General features: G+C 44.0%; 1 protein-coding gene across 1 annotated transcript; it reads left to right on the top strand.

Moving 5' to 3' along the window:
- Positions 1-242: 242 nt before the first annotated feature.
- On the top strand, positions 243-27,588 carry LOC145345619 (uncharacterized). Its single transcript, XM_080193452.1, has 3 exons — positions 243-997; positions 2,241-2,335; positions 26,537-27,588. The coding sequence occupies exons 1-3, from the start codon at positions 505-507 to the stop codon at positions 26,993-26,995; spliced, it is 1,047 nt and encodes a 348-aa protein (XP_080049578.1). The 5' UTR covers positions 243-504; the 3' UTR covers positions 26,996-27,588.

Raw genomic sequence — 27,588 nt, 5'->3', positions numbered from 1 at the left:
TCCTTGGCGTTTTTGCTCCATTTAAGCATACTATGAACATTGGTAGTTGCCGACATTCATGTTGAAGTCATGTGAGAGAAAATTCCTCTCCAGAAGAAAAATGGGCATGGACTTAGATGGACCGAATGGTCAGTTAGTGTTTTATATTGTCTATAAATCTGTGAAAATACTGTATAATATGATCCTGTGTGTCCTGCGAATCGCTTCATTTTTCAGAGCTTAAACTCGGAGGACTGAAATGGATTATTTTCCTTCTAAAACCTTCTTTTTCCTGCATTGGTGGCTAGTTTCATTCTTTTGAAGCCGCTCCGAGAAAGCTTATCGAGACGCAGAACGAAAGGGGGCGAGAGAGACAAAAGAGAGAAGCGGCCATTTTCCCACGGAGTAATTCAAATGAGGCAATTTCCGCTCTCTGCAGCCTCTTTGTCTGTTTGAGTGGAGTGATCGGCGCCATTCTCAACTCCTGCAGCTTCACACAGACAAGTGCGCAGCAATCCCGCCACCATGACCGAAGAAGGAAAGTTGTTTGTTGGTGGCCTGAACTTCGAAACAGATGAACAGTCCCTGGAAGACGTTTTCTCCAAGTACGGGCAGATCTCTGAGGTGAAAGTGATTAAAGACAAAGACACCATGTCGTCCCGCGGTTTCGGCTTCATCACTTTCGAAAACCCGGAGGACGCCAGGGACGCGCTGCAGGCGATGAACGGAAAATCCCTCGATGGGCGCCAGATCCGAGTGGGCCACGCCGAGAAGAAATCTGGAGGCGGCCGCGGATATGGTCGAGGCGGCGGCGGCGGCTACAGTAACAGTGGCCGCAGGAGAGGAACAGGAGGCGGCTATTGGGATAGTGACAGGAGCGGCGGCTATAGCGGCGGAGGCCGGTACGATACAGGAGACCGGGATAGCTATTCGGGTGGGTACAAGAGCCAAGGTGGATACTACTACGGTGGTGGTGGTGGTGGTGGTTACGGAGGCCGCTCATACAGGGACTATGACTGATCAAATCAAGAGAAGCATTTCTGCCAGATTCAGGATCAACCCCCCACAATGTTTCTAAAATGGCTCTTGGAATCGCAGAAAGCAGTATCTGATGAAATTTGATTTGCCTGTTATGTTAAAATGCTAGAAAACCATTCTCACCATGATTAATCTTGTTACCTGTTGTTTAGTCTGGAGCTTGTTATGTCGGGGCTTTCGACTCTGAATCTCAAATACAATGTCGTTTTCGCTTTTTTAAAATTAAACCTTTGGTCATTTGGACGTTATCTAGGCGATTTAAATCGCCACTGAGTCACCTTTTGTCAGCTCCTTTTGGAATTTGTCGAAATCGTTTTGCTTTCTGGTGAGATTTTTCCACAATTCCATACAGTGCAAAGAATTAAAGAGCACGGAAAAGCACTTCACTTCCACTGTCTGGCCGGCCCTTTTACTAAATCTTATATTTGGAAATCCTGACTGCATTCTTAAGATGACTGGTCTGCGAGAATACGATCACTCGAGTTATTTTTATTTTAATCGGCCGATTTTCTTTGAATTTGTGTTATCCAGTTGTTGACTCAGTTAACTTGTTATGAGGATTGAACATTTTTTTAAACAATCAAAGCTTGGTGGCTTTTAATGAATTTGAACATGTTCATTTGGACACCTGCCCTGTAGCGATCGTTACCGTTATTTTTTGGGTTGGGAACTTTGTGTCTGAATGTTGTCGCCATGTGTATGCGTTCAAGTGGCGTGAGCCGTTTTCCTTGCCACTGAAAATTAATGAGATCTACCTGCACAATACGTTTTTCATGTAGCTTGTTAGAAGACTCAGAGCAAACTGATCGTGGTCTTTTGTTTTAAAACTGATTTATTGAAAACTGTAATTAGTGTCAATTGCCATTTGTTGTACTTTCATCTGCTGGCACAGCCCTTTGAACAAGCGTTGCCACTGGGGAGACAAATTTTTGCCAGTGGATGTATCTGAATAAAATGCAACTTCAGGAACACTCGTGATTTGTCTTTGTTATAAACCATTCACATCTTTACCAAGGAGATAAATCTGGAGATTATCCTTTTATTCCAAACTTCTTCCTATCATTTGTTTTTGCATAAATTATGTAAATACTGTATGTGAAGTTAATGCTCAAGGAAACAGCAAGGACCCAGGTAAAATATTGGATGTTTTGTTTGAGGTAATATTTTCAAACCTTTTGTTCCTGATTACTGAAATCGATTTTCTCCTTGTTGAGGTGTTTAAGGGTACCTCACTGGTGGCCTTGATATATGTGAGCTTGGTGATGATGTGCCAGCAATTTATTCTGTTGTGGACGTTATCGAAAACCAAACCTTGCAGGTATAAGGTAACAAACCCTGCTTCCTTGTTGTACATCTCCCAGCAAGAAGCATGATAAGTATATTTCTTAGTAAGGTAAATCCATGAACAAAACAACATTTCTCATAGTTTTTCTTTGTATGTAGAAATTGAACTGAACAGTTGTTTATAATGTGAATTTGGTCTTGGCATCGTTCAATTCATTCGTTGGTGGAGAGAACATAGGAACAGGAGTAGTCCATTTAGCCCTTGGAGATTGATTTGTTATTAAGGCTGCCTTCCGGTCCTGTCCTTAATTGACTGTCCAGAAGGGTGGTGGAAGTGGATGCAATGATTTCAACAGAGAAATAGATGGGCATGAAAATGGAAATAAATTTATGGGAATTGAGTGGGGGAGTAGGATTTCCTGGATCACATTGCAGAGATTGATGTGGATTGGATGGGCTGCATGGCCTCTTTCTGTGACATAAATGACTGGCTATCTGTCCCATAATGTCTTTGGTAACAAAACTTGATCAACCTGAGATCTTAAATTTACACTTTACCTACCTGCTTGCAAAAGAGTCCTGAATGTCTGGCACTGTTATGTGGAGAACTATTCACTAATTTTACTTAGCCAATACAGAGCCAGGCATTATGTCTCTAAGCTCATTGTCAAGCAGGGGAAATAGTTCCTCACTACCCCACCAATTCCCTTTTAATGTTTTGGATTTGCATTTATATAGTGCCTTTCACAACCAGCGGATGTCTCAATGCTTTAGAGACAATGAAGTACTTTCGAAGTGTAGTTGCTGCGGAAATGTAGGAAACATTTCCCAGCAGTTTTCCAAATCCCACAATAACTAGAAGATCTTTTTGTATGACGTTGATTGAGGAATAAATATTTAGCCAGGAAACCAGGCATAAATCCCCTCCTCTTCTTCAAACTAGTGCCCTGAGCGCTTATATATCCATCCAAGCAAGCTGATGGAGCTTTCTGATCTGAAAGACAATACCTCCAATGGCGTAGCAGTCCTTCAGTACTGCACTGAGGCTTCAAACAAAATCTCAAGCCCTGAAGCAGAACTTGATCTGGGAACCTGACCCGGGTGAGATTCTTGCCAACTGAGCTTTGGCTGACACTTCAATCGTATCAGCCCTTAACTTTTTAAATTCTAGAGAATGATGTTGTCGTTTCTCCTTGTATATTAACTATTGGAGTCCAAGTATCATTCTTGTAAATCTGTGTTCTCACTCCAAGGTCAATATATCATTCAAAGCTGCTAACAGTAGCCCTAACCCAAACTTTGTATATTTACTGCTATCCCCATGTATTTGAATGCTCTGTTCGTAAAGGCCACCATTTGTTCCATCATTCTTTTTAATGGTTTTCTGTACCTACTTGTGACATTTTCAATGATCCTGGACCTCCACTGTTAGCTTTTATCATTTAGAAAGTGGGTCCCAATTGTGTGATGTCAGAGATGCCAATGTTGACACTTTGTATTTGACACTACAGTTGACATCCATTTGCCACAGTTTTGTTTCATTCACTTAATATCTCTGCAGGTTTACCTTTAAAAGAATGATGAGATAAATTGTTCTAGAATAAGTGAAATGTTAACTCAGTTAATCAAACTGGTTGAAATCCATCCAGATCAGGATTATCTCTGCATTTAAGAACATAAGAACATAAGAAATAGGAGCAGGAGTAGGCCATCTAGCCCTTCGAGCCTGCCCCGCCATTCAATAAGATCATGGCTGATCTGTCGTGGCTCAGTTCCACATTCCCGCCCTCTCCCCATAACCCTTAATCCCCTCTCTTATCAAAAACCCATCAACCCGCGTCTTAAAAATATTTAGCGAGGCAGCCTCCACCACTTCAACGGGCAGAGAATTCCAGAGATTCACCACCCTTTGAGTGAAGAAGTTCCTCCTCAACTCCGTTCTAAACCGCCTCCCCTTTATCTTGAGGCTGTGCCCCCTAGTCCTACTGTCTTTTTTGAGCAGGAAGAGTCTCTCCACCTCTATCCTATCCATCCCATTCATCATCTTATACGTCTCAATGAGATCTCCCCTCATTCTTCTAAACTCTAGCGAGTACAAGCCTAGTTTATTCAGCCGTAGAAGCTAGGGAAGCAATAGCAGAAGCATTGCTTTGCTCTGGGGACATGGGTTCAAATCACACCATGGCAGCTTGTGAAATTTGAATTCAATTAATTAAAATCTGGAATTGAAAGCTAATCTCATTAATGGTCACTATGAAACTATAATTGATTGTTGTAAAAACCCATCTGGTTCATTAACTTTTAGGGAAGAAAATCTGCCATTCTTATCCAGCATGATGTATAATCCAGATCCACAGCAATGTAGCTGACTCTGAAACAAACTGCTCTTCAAGGGCAATAAATACTGGTCCAGCCAGTAATGCTTTCAGTATAACCTAGATAAATGTGATATTTACAGTTTGGCAAGAAAATTAAGGATGCTGCATATTGCTTAGAAAATAATCTAAGTGGGGAAGAGGAGCAAAGATGATCTGGGAGTACAGATACACAAATCACTAAATGACACAGGCTAATAAGGTTGTAAAGAAGTAAGTCAAGCTCTGGTTCATTTCAAAGAGATAAATTAGGGTTTGGAACTAATGAAATAAACTTGTATCAAACATTGGTTGGATCACACCTGAAATAAATACACATACAGTTCAGCTTGTGACATTATAGAAAAACATAGTCATTGGAGAAGGTGAAAAACAAGAATGATACTAGAAATGTATGATTTACCTATCAAGAGGATAGACAGGCAGGGTCCTAAAAGGTGGATGGATGACCTTTAAAATTATGAAAGATTTTGACAGTTACACAAAGAATGTTAAAAATCAAAAATATTGCAGATCCTGAAAATCAGAAATAAAAGCAGAAAATACTACTCAGTGTTCCCCTCCAGAAAGTATGCTCCCACTTTGGGGAAAAACAAAATTAGAGGTTATCAAAAAAAGAAACCATGTTGGAAATTAAGAGGAAACGTCTTTACCCAGCAAGTGGATGAAACTTGGTACTATATGGACTTGGGTAAGTTTTTAAGATATGTTTAAAGGGAGGCTAGATCAACATAACTCTCTAATCTCTTTTCCCTAATGTTAAACTTAGATGAAGAAAAACAGGAGGAAGTTCAAGTATATTCCACATCCTACAAAAGAACCAATTTGGATAACAACAGCAATATCTGGTCTTTTGAGGGAAGTGAGTGAAGTTGAAGAAAAGATTTTTTTTAATTCGTGCATAGGGAGTGGGCATCATTGCCCCACTCCAAATGTGCTTAAGGAAATTGTGGTGAACCATCTTGATGGTTGCTATTGAAGGTGGCATCATTAAGGCATGATATCAGCCCTCTGATGAAGCCTTATATTGTCATTGAGCACACTATATGGTTTGATGTACCCATATGACTTTTCCTGATTTGGAAAGGTTGTTGCTTTGGGATTGGTTCTTGATTGAGACCAGTTAGTTTAGAGTGGTACCAGAGAGAAGGTTTGAATTCTTTGGAATGCAGGAATGAAGTTTTCCAGTAGCGTGCAGTGCTTTTGCCTTCCTGGAATGTAAAGTTAGCTTCAATCAGTCTGTTGCCTTGGCTTAATTAGATATAGTTACAGCAGTGGTTAAAATTAGGTGCTTAGGGAGCTGGATTACTTATCTTTCCCCAGAAAAGGTAAGCAAAAAAATTAAGCTAGGTGTTTGGAAGCTAAGGAGCTTTGATGTTTGCGGGAGGAGCAGAGTCTCTTGAGAAATTTTTGCAGATGGATCCTTGATGTGGAACTGATTCCAATCCTCAATTCCATGTGCAGGTAGTTGTCTCTCCCAGCTAGGCTCATGTAGAAGTCCAGTGAGATGTCTGTCTATTGCACTTGTGAGAAATCAGGGCAGATTGCAGTTGTTCAAAGGCCGAAGTGTGCATAGGACCAAGTGGACTGAGAGAATGCAAGTTGTAGCTGCATTTGAACATTGATAACAGTAGTTTAAGGCAGAGATTACTTAATGTAGATTTGCAGTGGATGAGACCATTCAGCCTTTCTTCTCCATACCAAATTAAAATAAGAATTATCCTAGTCTGAATTTCCAGGTCTTGGCTTTGTATATTTCATCAGCTGAAGTGCATAATCCAAGTGTATTTTTAAATATGAGTTTCAGATCTATACCGTCTTTTGGGTGAAAAGAATGCTGCTTGTAATCTGATTACACAATTATTTTAAATTTAGGCACCTTAGTTATTGACTCCTCTGTTAATGGAAATAAGTCCTTCCCATCCACTCCATATAGACCCCTTACACACGGAACTGTAGATACAGGTTACAATGTAGAAGGAGGCCGTTCAGCCCACTGAGTTCATGCCATCCCAAAGACACCCAAGTGCCTTTTCAAAATCCCACCTTCCTGCACCTGGCCCACAGCTCTGTAGCTTACAGCACTTACACTGCATATCCAGGTACTTTAAGAGATTAAGGGTCTCTGCTGCATCAACAACTCAGGCAGCAAATTCCAAACACCCACCACCCTTTGCATTAAGAAGTTTCCTTGTGTCCCCTCTGCACCTACCACTTATCTTGAGTCTGTGTCCCTTGGTTCTAGAATTCTCCACAAAAGAAACAAATTTATCCTGTCCACTATATCTCTTCCCCTCATAATCTTGTGCATCTCTATCAAATCATCCCTAAGCTGCTTTTGTTCAAAGGAAAATAACCCCAACTTATCTCTCTTCATAGCTACACTTTACTAGCCCTGGCAACCATCTTGTAAACCTCCTCTACACTCCGTCAGAGCAATTCTGTCCTTGCTGTAATATGGTGATCTGAACTGCGCACACTATTCGTGTTGTGGTCTCACCAGTGTTTTATACATTCTAGACTTCTGCTAATGAAGGAGAGCATTCCATATGCCTACTTTACAATTTTGTCCACTTGAACTGCTGTCTTTATGTATCTGTGTATTTGTAAATATTTCATCTACCCTTCTTAGTGTATTTCCTATAACTGTTGGACACCACCACCACCCAAAGATGGTCGCACATTTCCCTATGTTAAAATCCATCTGCCACTTCACTGCCAACTCCACCAACCTATTGATATAATTTTGTAGATTATAGCTGTCTTCTAATTAAAACCTCTGTCTCGCCTGTGCAAGGAAAATAAACACAGCCCATCCCAATCTTTTCTTGTGGCTAACATTATCCAGTACTGGCAACATCTTTATAAATCTCCCCTGTAACAAAGAACAACACAGCACGGGAAACAGGCCCTTCGGCCCAACGAGCCCGCGCCGCCGTCCCACTGTCTCAGTGTTCTATTCATGATTTTAGTCTACGCCTAATGTGCGAGGATCAGGGAGGTCCAATTTAGGGACAATTTAGTACCCAATCAATCAGCCTAAAAGCACATCTTTGGGGATGTGGGAGGAAACCGGAGCATTCGGAGGAAACCCACGCAACCACGGGGAGAACGTGCAAACTCCCACAGACACAGGCCCAAATCCATGTGTCCGCACAGCAACAGAGATAGTCTCTGAGCTGTCATGTTGCCCTCGAGATGGTCCAGTTTAAGCACACTAACGACATGAAGCAATAGGCAACTCCCGAAGCAACGTCCAAGAGCAGCCCACTACAACCTGCCGCATGCATGCCCCTTGCTGGACTTAAATGCCTGTGGAGACAAATTCATTATTAAACAGGCAAAGACTGTAACATCCCTGAGGCAAAACGTATTCCCAAGCCTACAATGTTTAGTAAGGCCTACTATATCCCCCTATATGTAGCCCGCTCATGTGGCTGTCTAAGTGACTCTTAAACAACCCTAGCGTGCCTGCTTCCACCACCTTACTTGGCAGTGCATTCCACACCCCCACTACCCTTTGCGTGAAAAACTGCCCTCTAATATTTGTCTTATACCTAGCCCCCCTCACCCTAAGCCTGTGACCCCTCGTTCTATCCATTTCTAATAACGGAAAAAGCTTACCACCATTTACTCTATCTATCCCCTTCATAATCTTATAAACCTCTATTAGATCCCCCCTCAGCCGACGTCTCTCAAGGGAAAACAGCCCAAGTTCATTCAATCTTTCCTCGTAAGACAGCCCTTCCATACCAGGCAGCATCCTGGTAAATCTCCTCTGCACTCTCTCCAGGATCTCTACATCCTTCCGGTAGTACGGCGACCAGAACTGGACGCAGTACTCCAAGTGAGGCCTAACCAACGTTCTATACAACTGCAACATCAGACTCCTACTCTTATAAGAACATAAGAAATAGGAGCAGGAGTAGGCCATCTAGCCCTTCGAGCCTGCTCCGCCATTCAGTAAGATCATGGCTGATCTGTCGCTGCTCAGTTCCACTTTCCCGCCCTCTCCCCATAACCCTTAATCCCCTCTCTTATCAAAAACCCATCAACCCGCGTCTTAAAAATATTTAGCGAGGCAGCCTCCACCACTTCAACGGGCAGAGAATTCCAGAGATTCACCACCCTTTGAGTGAAGAAGTTCCTCCTCAACTCCGTTCTAAACCGCCTCCCCTTTATCTTGAGGCTGTGCCCCCTAGTCCTACTGTCTTTTTTGAGCGGGAAGAGTCTCTCCACCTCTATCCTATCCATCCCATTCATCATCTTATACGTCTCAATGAGATCTCCCCTCATTCTTCTACTAACATCTTATACGTCTCAATGAGATCTCCCCTCATTCTTCTAAACTCTAACGAGTACAAGCCTAGTTTATTCAGCCTCTCCTCATAGCTCAATCCCCTCAACTCCGGTATCAGCCTAGTAAACCTCCTCTGCACTCCCTCCAGGGCCAAAATATATTCTATACCTCTTCCTATGAAGGCTAACATACCATACGCTTTCCTCATCACATTCTGCACCTGCACCGACACCTTCAGGGACTTGTGCACTTGCACCCCCAGGTCTCTCTGCGTATCTATACTCCGGATAGTTCTACCTTTTATCGTATAACTCCCCTCCACATTATTCCGGCCAAAGTGCATCACCACGCATTTCTCCGGATTAAATTCCATTTGCCATCTATCTGCCCAATCTACCAGCCTGTCTATGTCCTGTTGCATTGCCAGGCACTGCTCCTCAGTACCCGCCAATCCAACCATCTTAGTGTCATCAGCAAATTTGCTGATCACACCACCTACCTCCTCTTCCAAGTCATTGATATATACCACAAATAGAAGAGGTCCTAGTACCGAGCCCTGCGGCACACCACTGGTGACAGACCTCCAATTGGAAAAGGAGCCATCCACTACTACTCGCTGTCTCCTCCTCCCAAGCCAGTTCTCCACCCATCTACATACCTGGCCTTGTATCCCATGAGCCTTCACCTTTTCTATCAGCCTACCATGAGGGACCTTGTCAAACGCCTTACTGAAATCCATATAGACGACATCAACGGCTTGTCCTTCGTCAACCGTTTTTGTCACCTCTTCAAAAAATTCCACTAGATTCGTAAGGCATGACCTCCCTGTAACGAAGCCATGCTGCATATCCCTGATCAGATTGCAGCGCTCCAGATGTTCATACATCCTATCCTTGAGGATCCTCTCCATTAGCTTGCCTATAACTGAAGTCAAGCTCACCGGCCTATAATTCCCTGGGTTATCCCTCTGACCCTTCTTAAACAACGGTACTACATTTGCAATCCGCCAATCCTCTGGGACCTCACCTGTGTCCAAAGAAGAGACAAAGATTTGCGTCTAATTTGCGTAACCTGTCTAATGAAGTCATATCCTTCTTCTAAGACCAGAACTGTACGCAGTGCTCTAGCTGTGGTCTAACTAGTGTTAGATATAGTTCTGGCATGAACTGTTTGCTCTTATATTCTAGATATGTAAAGGGTGCCATATGCCTTTTTGACCACTTAATCTACCTGTTCTGTTACCTTTGGGAATCTGAGCAAATGCTCCCAAGTTCCCACTGCTCCTCTATACGTAGAACATAGAACATTACAGCACAGTACAGGCCCTTTGGCCCTCGGTGTTGCGCCGACCAGTGGAACCAATCTAATGACCCTCTAACCTAAACTATTCCAATGTTATCCATATGCCTATCCACTGACCATTTGAACGCCCTTAAAGATACAGAATCCTTCCACTTATGCTCCTGTGTTTCTGGATAATTCAAGGAAGTCACATGGTTTAGACATGTAGCTTATGTTTGCGGAAAACTAAAAAGTCGGCTTTCATCAACACTTCAGTGAAGTTACTGTGAAAGTCCCCTAATCACCACACTTCAGCTACTGTTAAGGGTACGTGGAGGGAGAATTGACTATGGCCAATGCACATAACCATCTTTGGAGTCCCAACATATGAATGTGTGTCATTCTAACAAGTCTTGAAGCCACATTATGAGCTTGAATTATTAAATTGGTTGTTCATGTAGTGTGGTACAATGTACAGGGTTGAGAGGAGATTTGAGAGTAATTCAAAATTATGAGGGGCCTACACAGGGCTAATATTGAAAAATGTTCCTATTAGTGAAAAAATCGAGAATACGAGGGCACAGATTTCAGTTAATTGGCAAAAGAAGGAATGGCAACATGAAGAAAACTTTTTCAAGCAGCAAGTAGCCAGCATCTGCAATGCACTACCTGAGACAGTGGTTGAGGCAAGTTCAATTGAGGCAAGCAAGAGGGAACTCAATTGTTCTCTGAAAAGGAAGAATGAGCAGAGTTATGGGGAGAAGGCTTTGGGTAAATTACTCCAACGTAGACATGATGGGCCAAATGGCGTCATTTATATGCTGCAACAATTCTGTGATCTATAGGTAGACAAGGAAAAGCTTTTCCTATTAACTGACGAAATAAGATCCAAAGGGGACACAGTTAAGATTTTGTGCGAGAGAGGTGAGGGAGGGTAAAGTGAGGAAACATTTTTATGCAACAAGTAATATTGAACTTGGCTTATGAGGAGAGATTGAGAAGACTGGGACTACACTCATTGAATTTAGAAGAATGGGGGGATCTTAAAGAAACATTTAAATTATAAAGAGAATAGATAAGATAGAAGCAGAGAGGTTGTTTCCATTGGTGGGTGAAACCAGATCTAGGGGCGTAGCCTCAAAATAAGGGGGACCAGGTTTAGGACTGAGTTGAGGAGGGTTGTGAATCTGTGGAATTCCCTGCCCAGTGAAGCAATTGAGGCTACCTTGTTGAGTGTTTTTAAGGCAAAGATTGATATATTTTTGAACAGGAAAGGAATTTAGGGGTATGGTGAGCAGGTAGGTAAATGGAGATGAGTCCACAAAAGGATCAGCCATAATATTGAAGGGCAGAGGAGGCTGAAGGGACCAACTGGCCTCTTGCTTTTAAACATGACAACAAAGGGTCATCTAGACTCAACATTGGCCCTATTCTCTCCCCACAGATGCTGTTGGACCTGCTGAGATTTTCCAGTTTTTGTGGCCTACTCCTGATCCTTGTTCCTATGTTCTTACTTAATAAACTTGTAGGCTTATTTTAAAGTTAAAGTCTATTTCTTAATGTCACAAGTAGGCTTGCATTAATACTGCAGTGAGGTTAGTGTGTAAATTCCACACTCTGGCAGCTGTTCGGATTCACTGAGGGAGAATTTAGCATGGACCAATACACCTAACCAGCACATCTTTTGGACTGTGGGAGGAAACCAGAGCACCCGGAGGAAATCCATGCAGACACAGGGAAATCTTGCAAACTCCACACAGACAGTGACTGAAGCCGGGAATCAAACCCAGGCCCCTGGCACTGTAGGGCAGCATGCTCATCACTGTGCCACCATGCTGAATCCTATGGGTATAGAACAGGGGAATGCACCTGAAAGGATTTAATCAGAGAATTGGCAGATTCAGTGGGCCATGTGGCATCCTTTTGTGCCATAATCACACTAAGCAGAATTTTGGATTCTCGAGTGTGCAGTCGGAGCGTCTATCAATTACCTTGAATGTCTTTTCTGGTGCCTACCCACCTGGGTCTGTCCCCTGCAATTTTACAAGCAACAGGTAAGGAGTCCCTTTGTGCCAGTTGAAGACTTTAAGTAGCCTGAAAAAAAGCGATACTCTGCAAGCTTGTGCTACCAAATAAACCGGTTGGACTTTAACCTGGTGTTGTGAGACTTCTTACAGAGTGTTACAAGCCAGGCCGAAAACTCCTTTTGTGAAGTTAGCCTGGACCCAAGTTTTACATTTGAATTTGGCACTGGTGAGAATCAATTATTTCATTCCACCTATGATTCAAGTGACCCACTAGGAAGTTTTTTTTTAATCAAACAGCATTTATTTAAGAACACAGTTAAAATATAACACAAATAATTAGCATATCTTTTACCAATTACAAGACTTAAACATGACACAGTATAACTCCTAACAGCTAGCTATCTCTGATGCTCCAAGTGAAACACCATGCCACAGACACAAACCCTTCTTCAGACTTGGCACTGAAGCAAGTATGCTTACGTTATGCTGGATTTTCAGATTTGTAACACCAGCAGATAGAAATCCATTTCCGAAAACTCATGCTACCAAAAAAACCAGATTGAATATGTTGAACACTTGTTCGTCATGAAATACTGGAACTCCTCACTAGTAAAAGCAGTCCCATTATTGGATACTAGCATCTTAGGCATCTCTTGGGTAGCGAATGTCCGTTGCTGATGAGATCACATATGTCCAATCATTTGGAACGTGCATCAATTATGAGCAGGAACATGGTCCCATGAATGGGCCTGCAAAATCAACATGTAGTCATGCCTATAGTTGACCTGCCCTCTCCAAAGGGTGCCTTAAGATCACAGTTGGCGATTGTTACTACATTTGACATATATATTGTGATCAGATTTTCAGTGTTGATATCTATCCTGGGCCATCCACATCATCTTTGTCTTCCCACAATGTAATTTTTGTAACAACTGTCTAGTGGAATGGGAACAACTTGGGGAACCCTTGCCCTCCCCCCCCATAATAATAGGTCATCCTCACAATTTAACTTAGAATCATAGAATCATGCGATGCAGAAGAGGCCCTCCAGCACATCAAGTCTGCACCGACACATGAGAAACACTTGAACTCCCACCTAATCCCATCTGCCAGCACTTGGTCCATAGCCTTGAATGTTATGTGCCAAGTGCTCATCTAGATCCTTTTTAAAGAATGTGAGGCAACTTGCCTCTACCACCATCCCAGACAGCACATTCCAGACCGTCACCACCCTCAAGGTTTTTTTCTCAGAGCCCCTAAACTCCTGCCCCTCACCTTGAGCCTTTGTCCCCTCGTGATTGACCCTTGAACTAAGGGGAACAGCTGCTCCTTATCCACTCTGTAAATGTCCCTTATAATCTTGTATATCTCGATCAGGTCGCCTCTCAGTCTTCTCTGCTCCAACAAAACAATCCAAGACTACCCAACCTCTCTTCATAACTTAAATGTTCCATCCCAGGAAACAACCTGGTGAATCTCTTCTGCACCCATTCCAGTGCAATCACATCCTTCCTATGTGTCTTTTCCTATCTGAAAGGGTCCTAAATGCTCAGGTCTGTCATCGTATTGCTAGCCCTGGAGGATAATATGCTTAACTCAAGATAATGTGGGGTCTTTCTGGGTCCAAAATTTATCGTTCTGACAGGGGCAATATATCAAGAAAGTTTAGGGCAAGAACAATTTCCTGTGGTACCAGTAGAGGCATTATTCTTTCAGATAAGGAAAGCAGTTCAAAGCATTTGCATTTGAAATGTGTGTGCGTGACCGACGTTGAAAAATATTCTGTAGGTTGCTAGCAATAGAGCCCACCTTTGGACCCTCACTGAAGCTGTAGGAGGAATGGCCTTATCTTCATTAATATGTCTAATAGGGGTTTGTGGTCAGTAACTACTATGAAATGCTGTCCGTAAAATACTGATGGAACACCTTCACTCTGAGAATGCACATTTCTAGTCCCACTTTTTTGAGTCCTCAAGGTACAGGCGGTAGGCCTTTCTGTGATACAATAAAGCAGCTCCAATTCTGTAAGGAGACAAGTCACAAGTATTATCTCTTTTGAGGCGTCAAAATAAACATAAAATTTAAAGTTTATTTATTAGTCACAAGTTGGCTTACATCAACACTACTATGAAAGTACTGTGAAAATTCTCTAGTCGCCACACTCCAGCGCCTGTTTGAATACACTAAGGGAGAATTTAGCATGGCCAATTCACCTAACTTGAACATCTTTAGATTGTGGGAGGAAAATGGAGCATCCAGAGGAAACCCATACAGACACAGGGAGAACTTAGTTAAGAGACTGGATAACTGCAATGCCAGTTTAACATGTTCAAAGGCTTCTTTCTGATACTCTTCCCAATACCAGCTCTGGTGCTTCTTGAACAGTGTATTTAAGGTTGCCAATATTGCAGAAAGATTAGGAATAAATCTTCCATAAGAGTTTACCATTCTTAAAAATAAAATTTAACTCTGATCCATTTCTGGGGACCGATGTTTCCTCAATTGCTTTTATCCATATGGTGCAGCCCTTTTGCATCCACTTTGAACCCCAAATATGTTACTTCTGGAATGTACATTTCTCCCCTTTTAGCCTCACTCCGGCTTAATGACTGCAACACTGCATTCTGCACCCTCTCATTCTCTACTTACGGTATGCTTTGTATAGTGCACAAGGAACAATACTTCTCACTGTATACCAATACATGTGACAATAATAAATCAATTCTCTTGAAAACTTCTTTTGAGGTTGGCCAGATGCTCCTGTAATCAGCACATCGTCTAGATGGACAACCAGCTTCAGAAGATCCTGTAGTAAGCTTTTCATTGTGCGCTGGAAAATTGCACACATTGATGAGACTCAAGTGTAGCTGAATACACTGATATAAGTCTTTGTAATTGTCTGGATGCCTTGTCTAACTTTACTTGTTGGTACACATGGCTCATTTCAAGTTTAGCATAGGTTAATTCTGCTGCTAATTTGAGATGATGTGGAGTTACCGGCGTTGGATTAGGGTAAAGACAGTAAGAAGTCTCACGACACCAGGTTAAAGTCCAAAGATGTGCAGGTTTGGTTGATTGGCTATACTAGAAATTGCTCAGGGATGCGTAGGTTAGAGGGATTAGTGGGTACAATATGTAGGGATATAGGGGTAGGGCCTGGGTGGGATTGTGTTCGGTGCAGACTTGATGGGCCGAAGGGCCTCTTTCTTCACTGTAGGGTTCTAGGGTTCTAAATCCAACAGATTTATTTGATAACACAAGCCACTAGCTTTCGGAGTGCTGCCTCTTCATCAGGTGAGTGGGATTTCAGTTCACAAACAGGGCATATAAAGACACAAACTCAATTTACAAAATAATGGTTGGAATGTGAGTCTTTACAGGTAATCAAATCTTAAAAGTTCAAACATTGTGAGTGGAGACAGGGTCAAGCACAGATTAAAGAGATGTGTATTGTCTCCAGCCAGGACAATTAGTGAGATTTTGCAACCCAGGCAAGTCGTTGGGGTTACAGATAGTGTGACATGAACCCAAGATCCCAGTTGAGGCTGTCCTCACGTGTGCGGAACTTGGCTATCAGTCTCTGCTCAGTAACTCTCCATTGTTGTGTCATGAAGGCCGCCTTGGAGAACGCTTACCCGAAGATCAGAGACCGAGTGAGTGCTTGTGACTGCTGAAGTGTTCCCCAGCAGGAAAAGAACACTTCTGCCTGGTGATTGTCGAGCGGTGTTCATTCATCTGTTGTCGTAGCGTCTGCATGGTCTCCCCTCAGGACATCCTTTCCTGCAGCGTATCAAGTAGATAACATTGGCCGAGATGCAAGAGTATGTACCGTGTACGTAGTGGATGGTGTTCTCATGTGAGATGATGGCATTCGTGTTGATGATCCAGCATGTCTTGCAGAAGTTGCTGTGGCAGGGTTGTGTGATGTTGTGGTCACTGTTCTCCTGAAGGCTGGGTAGTTTGCTATGGACAATGGTCTGAGGCTGTGCAGTTGTTTGAAGGCAGTGTGGGGATGGCCTTGATGAGATGTTTGTCTTCATCAATGACATGTTGAAGGCTCCGGTTTCAATCACTGAAACAACTATATGATGACATCAACAAGTTCCATCCCACCATCAGACTCATCATGGACTACTGTCCGGAATCGGTTGCATTTTTGGACACACGCATCTCCATCAAGGACGGTCACCTCAGCACTTCACTGTACCGCAAGTCCACGGATAACCTCACAGTGCTCCTCTTCTCCAGCTTCCATCCTAAACAGGGACAAGCCCTCCATATACACAGGATCTGCTCAGATGAGGAGGATCGCAACAGATACCTCCAGACGCTGAAAGATGCCCTCATAAGAATAGGAATGGCACTCGAATCATCTATCGACAGTTCTGACGCACCAGAGCAAAAAAACCGCACCGACCTCCTCAGAAGACAAACAGGGGACATGGCGGACAGAGTACCCTTCGTTGCCCAGAACTTCCCCAGAGCAGAGAAGTTACGACATCTTCTCCGGAGCCCTCAACATATCACTGATGAAGATGAACATCTCACCAAGGCCATCCCCATACCCCCACTTCTTGTCTTCAAAAACCGCACAACCTCAAACAGACCATTGACGCAGCAAACTACCCAGCCTTCAGGAGAACAGAGACGACAACACCACACAACCCTGCCCCAGCAACCTCTGCAAGACATGCCAGATCATCAACACAGATACCAATATCTCATATGAGAGCACCATCCACACTTATACTTGCAACTCGGCCAATGTTGTCTACCTGATACGCTCAGGAAAGGATATCCCGAGGCATGATACATTGAGGAGACCATGCAGACGCTACGACAATGGATGAACAAGCACCGCTCGACAATCTCTAGGCTAGAATGTTCTCTTCCATTGGGGAACACTTTAGCAGTCACTGGCATTCGGCCTCTGATCTTCGGGTAAGCGAACACACGACAGTGCAGCGTTACTGAGCAGAGACTGATAGCCAAGTTCCGCACACATGAGGACAGCCTCATCTGGGATCTTGGGTTCATGTCACACTATCTGTAACCCCCATGACTTGCCTGGGCTTGCAAAATCTCACTAACTGTGCTGGCTGGATACAGTACACATCTCTTTAACCTGTGCTTAAACCTCTTTCCACTCACATTGTCTGTACCTTTAAGACTTGATTACCTGTAAAGATGCATTCCAAACATTATTTTGTAAATTGAGTTTGTGTCTTTATATGCCTTATTTGTGAACTGAAATCCCACTCACCTGATGAAGGAGCAGCACTTCGAAAGCTAATGGCTTATGCTACCAAATAAACCTGTTGGACTTTAACCTGGTGTCATGAGGCTAATTTGACATAAAGATTTGCGGGTTAAATTGATTGGCCATGCCGAAATTGCCCCTTAGTGTCCTGAGATGCATAGGTTAGAGGGATTAGCAGGTAAAATGTGTAGGGATATGGGGGTAGGGCCTGGGTGGGATTGTGGTTGGTGCAGACTTGATGGGCCGAAGGGCTTCTTTCTGCACTGTAGGGTTCTATGATCTATGATTTAGATCTTCAGTTCATGGTGTTGAGTGTCGATTCAGTTTTGTTGCTTGATTCACAGTTAATTTGTAGTCCCCACAATACTTAATGGTTCCATCTGGGGTAACCACTGTCACGATGGGAACAGCCCACTTTGAAAACTGTCCAGGCTTGATGATGCCTAATTCTTCCAGTTGCTTGAGTTCAGATTCAACTTTCTCATGTAAGGGATAGGGTGCCACTTAGGCTGTATAAAATTTTGGCATGGCCTTAGGATCCATGTAAATTTTTGCTTTCAGGCCATTCGTCTTTCATAATTCGCCTTGGAAGATCTCTTCGTTTTTTAAAGACATTGTGGAAGTTTCCATCATTGATTTTGAAGATTTCTAACCAACTTAATTTGGCAAAGCCAATTTCAGCCCATCAAATTTGACCCTTGACCCACTAGTACTATTACAGGTAGTTGAGCTGACCAGTAGGATCCTTAAAGCTTCTCCATTATATGTTGTGAGCATGGCCATTGTTCTTCCTAGTCTTAGGGGCTGAACTCCTCTTTGTAAAAGATGACACCTTTGTTCTCCTACAGCTGTAGCAGAGCACCTATGTTCACCTCCATTCTGAGAGGCAGAACATTTACCATCAACGCAATCATAATTGGGGCCATCTTGTCCACCTTCATGTTGTTTGATCTATATACTTAAGAATCATTTTTAGGATTATTCTCAACACTGTGTACTGGAGCTGGAATTTTGTTTCCTGCTGGCCCCTGGTAGGCTCTGCTTAGTCTTGCATATAAAATGTTCCTCCTTCGACTGCAAGTATAACATGTAGCTTCCCTAAATTAATATCTCTCCTGGTGGTGATCTCCCCCACACCAGTAGCATTCTTCTTACTTCCTGGTCTGTAGACCAAATTCCCAATACCTCTGCACTTTGTTTTGGTCTGAGTGTCTATGTTCATTAATTTCTGCTTCTTCTTCCCTGGCATCTCGACTGCTAGCTTGGTGGGCCTCGCCTACTTGCACTCCCCCCTTTTCGGCACTTTCTGTAGGGTGGGTACCCTCTACTTCCTTCTTAAAGTAAGCTCTGACTCTGCTAATAATTGATGCTGAATAGTTATGTTGTTGACATCACAGACATGACGTCTCTCAACATATCATTGAGTGCAGACCCAAACTCGCAATGTTCAGCTATTTTTCTTAGGTGTGCAACAAACCCCATTACAGACTTCCCTTGGGTTAGGATTGTTGAATTAAATTTGTAATGTTGCATTCTCACTGAGAGCTTTGGGTAATAATGTGGCTGGACTAATTCCACAAGCTCTTCACAAGTTTTGGAATCAGGAGCATTTGGGGAAGTAAGATTCTTTATCAGGCTATCGGTTGGAGCCCCGCAGGCTGTTAATAGGATTGATTACCTGCTGTTTCCCTTCCACCCCAATTTCATTGGCCTTAAAAAATAGTGCAGGCATTCAACATGTTGAATCTGCTGTGTTAGGGTCGGAGGGATCTTGTTTCTCAAAAAGGGGCCCCGTTGGGCACTGCAGTGGCTGGCGTGCATTATTAACCCTAATAATCACATTTTAATTTTTAAGTTTTTAAGTTCTCTTTGTACTTTGTTTTTGTTCAGGCTGTTCCCCTTCCTTTTGGGGAACTGCCCCTTTTACTTTGTCCTTATTTAATTTGAGTTTGTTTATTTGGTTTGACCTTAAAAGAGGCCCAAAAAGGGGCATTTTGACATTCTCAGATTGCTGAAAAGTTTGCTTCAAAAAGGCTTCCACAAGCTCTGCTCTCTTGATTTCTGCAGAAGAGGGCACTCTAATTGATCCTCATTGAAAAATTCACTATCGAGCAAACCACTAAGCAGATTAATGAATGAACGGTTTATGTAGATAAGTAACTATGTACAGAGAGTAATGTAAAGTACTCCAGACTCCTAACTGGCAAGGAAATCCCACGTTCAGTTCACGAATTCACACATCCGGCCTGACTTGCCGAATGCGTCGTATAACCCTCCAAGAGCTTGCCTACAGAAGGGGCACATTACCACAAATTCCAAAAGTTATGATGTAGGATGAGGTTGGGTAGACCTAAGAAATGGTTAAAAATTTTAAAGTTTATTTATTAGTAGGCTTACATTAATATTGCAATAAAGTAACTGTGAAAATCCCCTAGTCACCACACTCCAGGTGCCTGTTCAGGTACACTGAGGAAGAATTTAGCATGGCCACTGCAACTAACCAACACATCTTTCAGACTATGGGAGGAAACCGGAGGACCTGGAGGAAATCCATGCAGACACGGGGAGAATGACCCAAGCCAGGAATCGAACTTAGGCCCCTGTGAGGCAGCAGTGCTAATCACTGAACATAAGAACATAAGAAATAGGAGCAGGAGTGGGCCATCTAGCCCTTCGAGCCTGCCCCGCCATTCAATAAGATCATGGCTGATCTGTCGTGGCTCAGTTTCACATTCCCGCCCTCTCCCCATAACCCTTAATCCCCTCGCTTATCAAAAACCCATCAACCCGCGTCTTAAAAACATTTAGCGAGGCAGCCTCCACCACTTCAACGGGCAGAGAATTCCAGAGATTCACCACCCTTTGAGTGAAGAAGTTCCTCCTCAACTCCGTTCTAAACCGCCCCCCCTTTATCTTGAGGCTGTGCCCCCTAGTCCTACTGTCCTTTCTGAGCGGGAAGAGTCTCTCCAACTCTATCCTATCCATCCTATTCATCATCTTATATGTCTCAATGAGATCTCCCCTCATTCTTCTAAACTCTAATGAGTACAAGCCTAGTTTATTCAGCCTCTCCTCATAGCTCAACCCCCTCAACTCCGGTATCAGCCTAGTAAACCTCCTCTGCACTCCCTCCAAGGCCAAAATATCCTTGCGTAAGTGCGGCGACCAAAACTGCACACAGTACTCCAGCTGCGGCCTCACCAATGCCCTATACAGCTGCAGCAAGACCTTCCTACTTTTATATTCAATCCCCCTCGCTATGAAGGCCAGCATCCCATTTGCCTTCCTGATCACCTGCTGCACCTGCAGGCTGGGTTTTTGCGACTCATGGTTCAGCATTTTAAAAATCAGATCTTTGGTGATCGGAAGCCTGTGTTTGATGGAAGGAAGAACCTCTACACAGCAATGCCTCTTCCTATAGGGCGAGACAGAGTGGAGCTGGAGGTAACTGTACCAGGGGAAGGAAAGGACAGAATCTTTAAGGTGGTAATAAAGCGGGTGGCATGTGTCAGTCTCCAAGCCTTGCATGATGCATTTTCGGGTCGACACCCAGCTATTCCTTTTTTCTAAAAAAACAAAACAAAAGGGCGGCACGGTAGCGCAGTGGTTAGCACTGCTGCTTCACAGCTCCAGGGTCCTGGGTTCGATTCTCGGCTCGGGTCACTGTCTGTGTGGAGTTTGCACATTCTCCTTGTGTCTGCGTGGGTTTCCTCTGGGTGCTCCGGTTTCCTCCCACAGTCCAAAGATGTGCGGGTTAGGTTGATTGGCCATGCTAAGAAATTGCCCCTTAGAGTCCACGGATGCGTAGGTTAGAGGGATTAGTGGGTATAATATGTAGGGATATGGGGGTAGGGCCTGGCTGGGATTGTGTTCGGTGCAGACTTGATGGGCTGAAGGGCCTCTTTCTGCACTGTAGGGTTCTATGATCTATAAAACCCTAAAGTTTTCTATAGGTATGTTCAGGAATAAAAGAATGACAAGGGTAAGATTAGGGCCAGTAAAGGACAGTAGTGGGAAGTTTGCGTGAAGTCCAAAGAGATAGGAGAGGCACTAAATGAATATTTTTCGTCAGTATTCACACAGGAAAAAGACAATGTTGTCGAGGAGAATACTGAGATACAGGCTATTAGACTAGACAGGATTGAGGTTCATAAGGAGGAGGTGTTAGCAATTCTGGAAAGTATGAAAATAGGTAAGTCCGCTGGGCCGGATGGGATTTATCCTAGGGTTCTCTGGGAAGCTAGGGAGGAGATTGCAGAGCCTTTGGCTTTGATCTTTAGGTTGTCATTGGCTACAGAAATAGTGCCAGAAGATTGAAAATAGCAAATGTTGTCCCCTGGTTCAAGAAGGGGAGACAACCCTGGTAATTATAAACCAGTGACCCTTACTTCTGTTGTGGGCAAAGTTTTGGAAAGGATTATAAGAGATAGGATTTATAACATCTAGAAAGGAATAATTTGATTACAGATAGTCAAGATGATTTTGTGAAGGGTAGGTCGTGCCTCACAAACCTTTCTTTGAGAAGGTGACCAAAGAGGTGAATGAGGGTAAAGCAGTTGATGTGGTATATATGGATTTCAATAAAGTGTTTGATAAAGTTCCCCACGGTAAGCTATTGCAGAAGATACGGAGGCATGGGATTGAGGGTGATTTAGCGGTTTGGATGAGAAATTGGCTAGCTGCAAGAAGACAGAGGGTGGTGGTTGATGGGAAATGTTCATCCTGGAGTTCAGTTACTACTGGTGTACCGCAAGGATCTGTTTTGGGGCCACTGCTGTTTGTCATTTTTATAAATGACCTGGATGAGGGCATAGAAGGATGGGTTAGTAAATTTGCGGATGACACTAAAGTCAGTGGAGTTGTGGACAGTGCGGAAGGATGTTGCAGGTTACAGAGGGACATAGATAAGCTGCAAAGCTGGGCTGAAAGGTGGTAAATAGAGTTTAATGCGGAAAAGTGTGAAGTGATTCACTTTGGAAGGAGTAACAGGAATACAGAGTATTGGGCTAATGGTAAGATACTTGGCAGTGTGGATGAGCAGAGAGATCTCGGTGTCTATGTGCATAGATCTCTGAAAGTTGGCATCTCGGTGATAGGGTTGTTAAGAAGGCGTACGGTGCGTTAACTTTTATTGGTAGAGGGATTGAGTTTCGGAGCCATGAGGTCATGTTACAGCTGTACAAAACTCTCGTGCAGCATCACTTGGGAGTACTGCATACAGTTCTGATCGCTGCATTATAGGAAGGATGTGGAAGCATTGAAAGGGGTGCAGAGGATATTTACCAGGATGTTGCCTGGTATGGTGGGAAGGTCTTATGAGGAAAGGCTGAGGGACTTGAGGCTGTTTTCATTAGAGAGAAGAAGGTTAAGAGGTGACTTAATAGAGGCATATAAGATGCTCAGAGGATTAGATAGAGTGGACAGTGAGAGCCTTTTTCCTCAGATGGAGATGGCTAGCACGAGGAGACATAGCTTTAAATTGTGGGATGATAGATATAGCACAGAAGTAGGTTCTTTACTGAGAGAGTAGTAAGGGCATGGAATGCCCTGCTTGCAACAGTAGTGGACTCGCCAACATTAAGGGCATTTGAATGGTCATTGGATAAACATATGAATGATATTGGAATAGTGTGGGTTAGATGGGCTTTAGATTGGTTTCACAGATCAACGCAACATTGAGGGCCAAAGGGTCTGTACTGCGCTGTAATATTCTATGATGGGCAAAATGGTTTCCTTCTGCCCTGTATGGATTCTATGTTATCTATGTTATCAGCTGCTCCTTATTCACTCTGTCCATCCCCCTCATAATCTTGTACACCTCGGTCTTCTCTGTTCCAGTGAAAACAACCCAAGTTTATGCAACCTGTCTTAGAATCAGAATCATCACAGAATCCACACAGGGCAGAAGGAAGCCATTTTGCCCATCAAGTCTGCACCGACCTTAATCCCACCCAGGCCCTATTCCCAGTAACCCTGCGTATTTACCCTGCTAATCTACCTGGCACTAAGATCAATTTAGCATGGCCAATCAACCCAACCCGCACATCTTTGGACTACGGGAGGAAACCGAAGCACCCAGAGGAAATGCACGAAGACGTGGGGAGAATGTGCAAACTCCACAATGACCCGAGGTTGGAATTAAATCTGAGTCCCTGGCACTGTGAGGCAGCAGTGCTAACCGCTGTACCGCCCTTAATAACTTAACTGAATAACTTAAAGGAAATTTGGCATTTCAGCTACAAATCTCACCACCTTTTACAGATGCAGCAATAAAAGCATTCTTTCTGGTTGTATCACAGCTTGGTATAACTCCTGCTCTGCCCAAGACCACAAGGATCAACATAAGGTCATGAACGTAGCCTAGTCCATCACGCATACCAGCCTCCCATCCATTGACTCTGTCTACACTTTCCACTGCCTTGACAAAGCGGCCAACATAATTAAGGACCCCGTACACCCCGGACATTCTCTCTTCCACCTTCTTCGTTGGGAACAAGATACAAACAAAAGTCTCACGTCATGTACCAACCGACATAAGAACATAAGAAATAGGAGCAGGAGTAGGCCATCTAGCCCCTCGAGCCTGCCCCGCCATTCAGTAAGATCATGGCTGATCTGTCGTGGCTCAGTTCCATATTCCCGCCCTCTCCCCATAACCCTTAATCCCCTTGCCTATCAAAAACCTATCAATCCACGTCTTAAAGATATTGAGCGAGGCAGCCTCCACCACTTCAACGGGCAGAGAATTCCAGAGATTCACCACCCTTTGAGTGAAAAAGTTCCTCCTCAACTCCATTCTAAACCGCCCCCCCTTTATCTTGAGGCTGTGCCCTCTAGTCCTACTGTCCTTTCTGAGTGGGAAGAGCCTCTCCACCTCTATCCTATCCATCCCATTCAACATCTTATACACCTCAATGAGATCACCCCTCATTCTTCTAAACTCTAACGAGTACAAGCCTAGTTTATTCAGCCTCTCCTCATAGTTCCACCCCCTCAACTCCGGAATCAGCCTAGTAAACCTCCTCTGCACTCCCTCCAAGGCCAAAATATCCTTGCGTAAGTGCGGCAACCAAAACTGCACACAGTACTCCAGCTGCGGCCTCACAAGTGCCCTATACAGCTGCAGCAAGACCTCCCTACTTTTATATTCAATCCCCCCGCTGTGAAGGCCAGCATCCCATTTGCCTTCCTGACCACCTGCAGGCTGGGTTTTTGTGACTCATGCACAAGGATCCCGAGGTCCCTCTGCACCATCGCATGCTGCAGTTTTTCGCCACGTAAGTAACAGTCCTTCCTACCATTATTCCTACCAAAGTGGACAACCTTACATGTGCCAACATTAAATTCCATTTGCCAGTTCCTGGCCCATTCGCCCAGCCTATCTAGATCCTTCTGCAGACTTTCCACACCCTCCGCACAATTTGCCGTTCCACCATTCTTGGTGTCATCAGCAAATTTCGACACCATACACTCGGTTCCCTCCTCCAGATCATCTATATAAATGGTGAATAGCTGAGGCCCCAGCACCGACCCCTGGGGCACTCCACTAGTCACCAACTGCCAGCTTCTTCCCTGCTGCTGTCAGACTTTTGAATGGACTTACCTTGCATTAAGTTGATCTTTCTGTACACCCTGACTGTGACTGTAATACTATATTCTGCACTCTCTTGTTTCCTGCTCTATGAACAGTATGTTTTGTCCGGATAGCGCACCAGAAACAATACTTTTCACTATGATAATTCATGTGACAATAATAAATCAAATCAAAATGCTCCATCCCAGCGGCATCCTGGTTTCAGATCCCAGCACCTGCAGTAGTTTGCTTTCATCCAGCAGCTCGGTGAATCTCTTCGCCCCTTCGAGAGAAATCACATCCTTCCAATAACGTGCCAACCAGAACTGCACACAGTAATCCAACTGTGGCCTCACCAAAGTTCTATACAACTCCAACATAACTTCCCTGCTTTTGTGATCTATGCCTCGATTAATAAACGGTACGCCTTCTTCACCGCCTACTAACATGCCCTTCCACTTTCAGAGATCTATGGACAAACATGCCAAGGTCCCTTTGGTCCACAGAATTTCTTAGTGTCTGATCATTCATTGAGTACTTTCTTGTCAAATGACTTCTTCCAAAGTGTATCACCTCAGACTTAAAATTCCATCTGCCACTTATCTGCGCATCTCCTTGTAGCCCAAGACACTCCACTGTTAACAACATTAGCTGTTCTGCAGTCGCCTGGCCAGGGAGAAGAATTAAAAATTTGGGTCAGAGCCCCTGTAATCTTCTCTCTTGCCTCCCACAGCAGCCTAGGGCCCAATTCATCTACGATCAACTATAGTTTTACTGTCCTACACTTGATTGAAGTCATGAGGTTACACTGAGGCTTCATTTGAAGCAATTCTTTAAAGTGACATCTAGGCCTATTAGCTAAGATGCAAATAAGATCAAGCATTAGAGGAGGTGCAATGTTTGCTCCAATCAGCTTGGATCATGTAGATCAAGCCCAAGACGAGAAGCGGCCAGCCTGTCTTGTCAGCTTGGATCTGGGATGTTGTCTGGCATAAGCCTGGGAATTTTAAGTGCTGAGAAGATTATATATACTTGACTAATACTGTAGATACGGAACCATGACTTCGTATTAAGGGGCATCCAGAATCGCGATAGTTTAGGAGTGAAATCTACAAGCACAAAAATGAATGGATATTTATAATTGTCTCCAAGGCTCTGATCACCTTCAATGTGTAAGATCCCCTTCCAGCAGTGAAATGTTGAGCTTCCTAAAATGGCGGCACAGGCTCGAGCAGCAGAATGGCCGACACTGGAGCCCCTCTATTGGGTAACGATAAAATTGTCTGACCAATGTTGTGGCTTGTTAAGAAAGAGTGGATGGACAGGTAGTATTTAAAGAGACGACAGGCGGGATGCGGCAGACAGCGTGTAGAGCAAAGCGGAGTGCGGACAGTAAAGGAGCACTTTCTACTTTAACAGGAGCCAGGAACGATCCATCTCAACACCATGACTGAAGAAGGAAAGTTATTTGTTGGTGGCCTGAACTTCGACACAGATGAACAGTCCCTGGAAGAGGTTTTCTCCAAGTACGGGCAGATCTCTGAGGTGAGAGTGATTAAAGACAAAGACACCATGGCGTCCCGCGGTTTCGGCTTCATCACTTTCGAAAACCCGGAGGACGCCAGGGACGCGCTGGAAGCGATGAACGGAAAATCCCTCGATGGGCGCCAAATTCGGGTGGACCACGCCGAGAAGAAATCGGGAGGCGGCGGCGGCTACGGAGGAGGCCGAGGCGGCTATGGACGCGGACGAGGAGGCGGCGGTGGCTACGGATCACGGCAGTACGATTCCAGGGGAGACGGCTACTACCGGGGAGATGGCTATTCCCGGGGTCGGGGAGGCGGCGGCTACGGAGGACGTAGCTCTTACAACCAGTGACATTGAGTCTCGGTCTTGTTCAGAGATCCAACCTCCTCCATTTCCGTTACTTTTTTTATTGTTTAGGGGAGAGATGGCGATCCGTTAATTTTCCAGCCTCGTGTTTTCCCAGCTAGATTATAATTGGCCAACTTGTTCCCCCTTCTCCCCCCTCCAGTGTACCAGAGTGAGAGGCTGGCGGCTGCTGATCCATCTCTGCTTATACCCGGCGGTGGCGGCTTTCTGTCTTCCCTTCCCCCCCCCCCCCCCCAAATCCATACCGCTATTGTTTGGCCCAAGGTTTCACCTACTGTGACTAATACATTACAATCACCTAGTTTGTATCCTTAAAGACTTTTTCTTTGTATGAATTTGAAGAAAATTGTGTAGGAATGTATATTAGCTGGGTGGTTATTGAGCGGCTCCCGCGTCCAATAATCAGTGCAGAGTTGCTTTCTGTTGGTTTTTCAAATAAAAATGACCCTTTTATGTAAGCAGACTTAAAATCCCGCCCTTCAAGCGTGGGTAATTCATTTTATTTTTGTGAAAAGCTGTATTGATGGGAAGTTAATAACACGTTTTTTGTACGAAACATTAAAAATTACGAATTGAAA

This window comes from Carcharhinus amblyrhynchos, chromosome 7 (assembly GCF_965287045.1).
Source record: "Carcharhinus amblyrhynchos chromosome 7, sCarAmb.v2.hapA, whole genome shotgun sequence".
In the NCBI taxonomy this organism is placed as follows: Eukaryota; Metazoa; Chordata; class Chondrichthyes; order Carcharhiniformes; family Carcharhinidae; genus Carcharhinus; species Carcharhinus amblyrhynchos.
The sequence above is the reverse complement of the archived record's forward strand: the minus strand, read 5'-3'. Positions and strand labels throughout refer to the sequence as shown.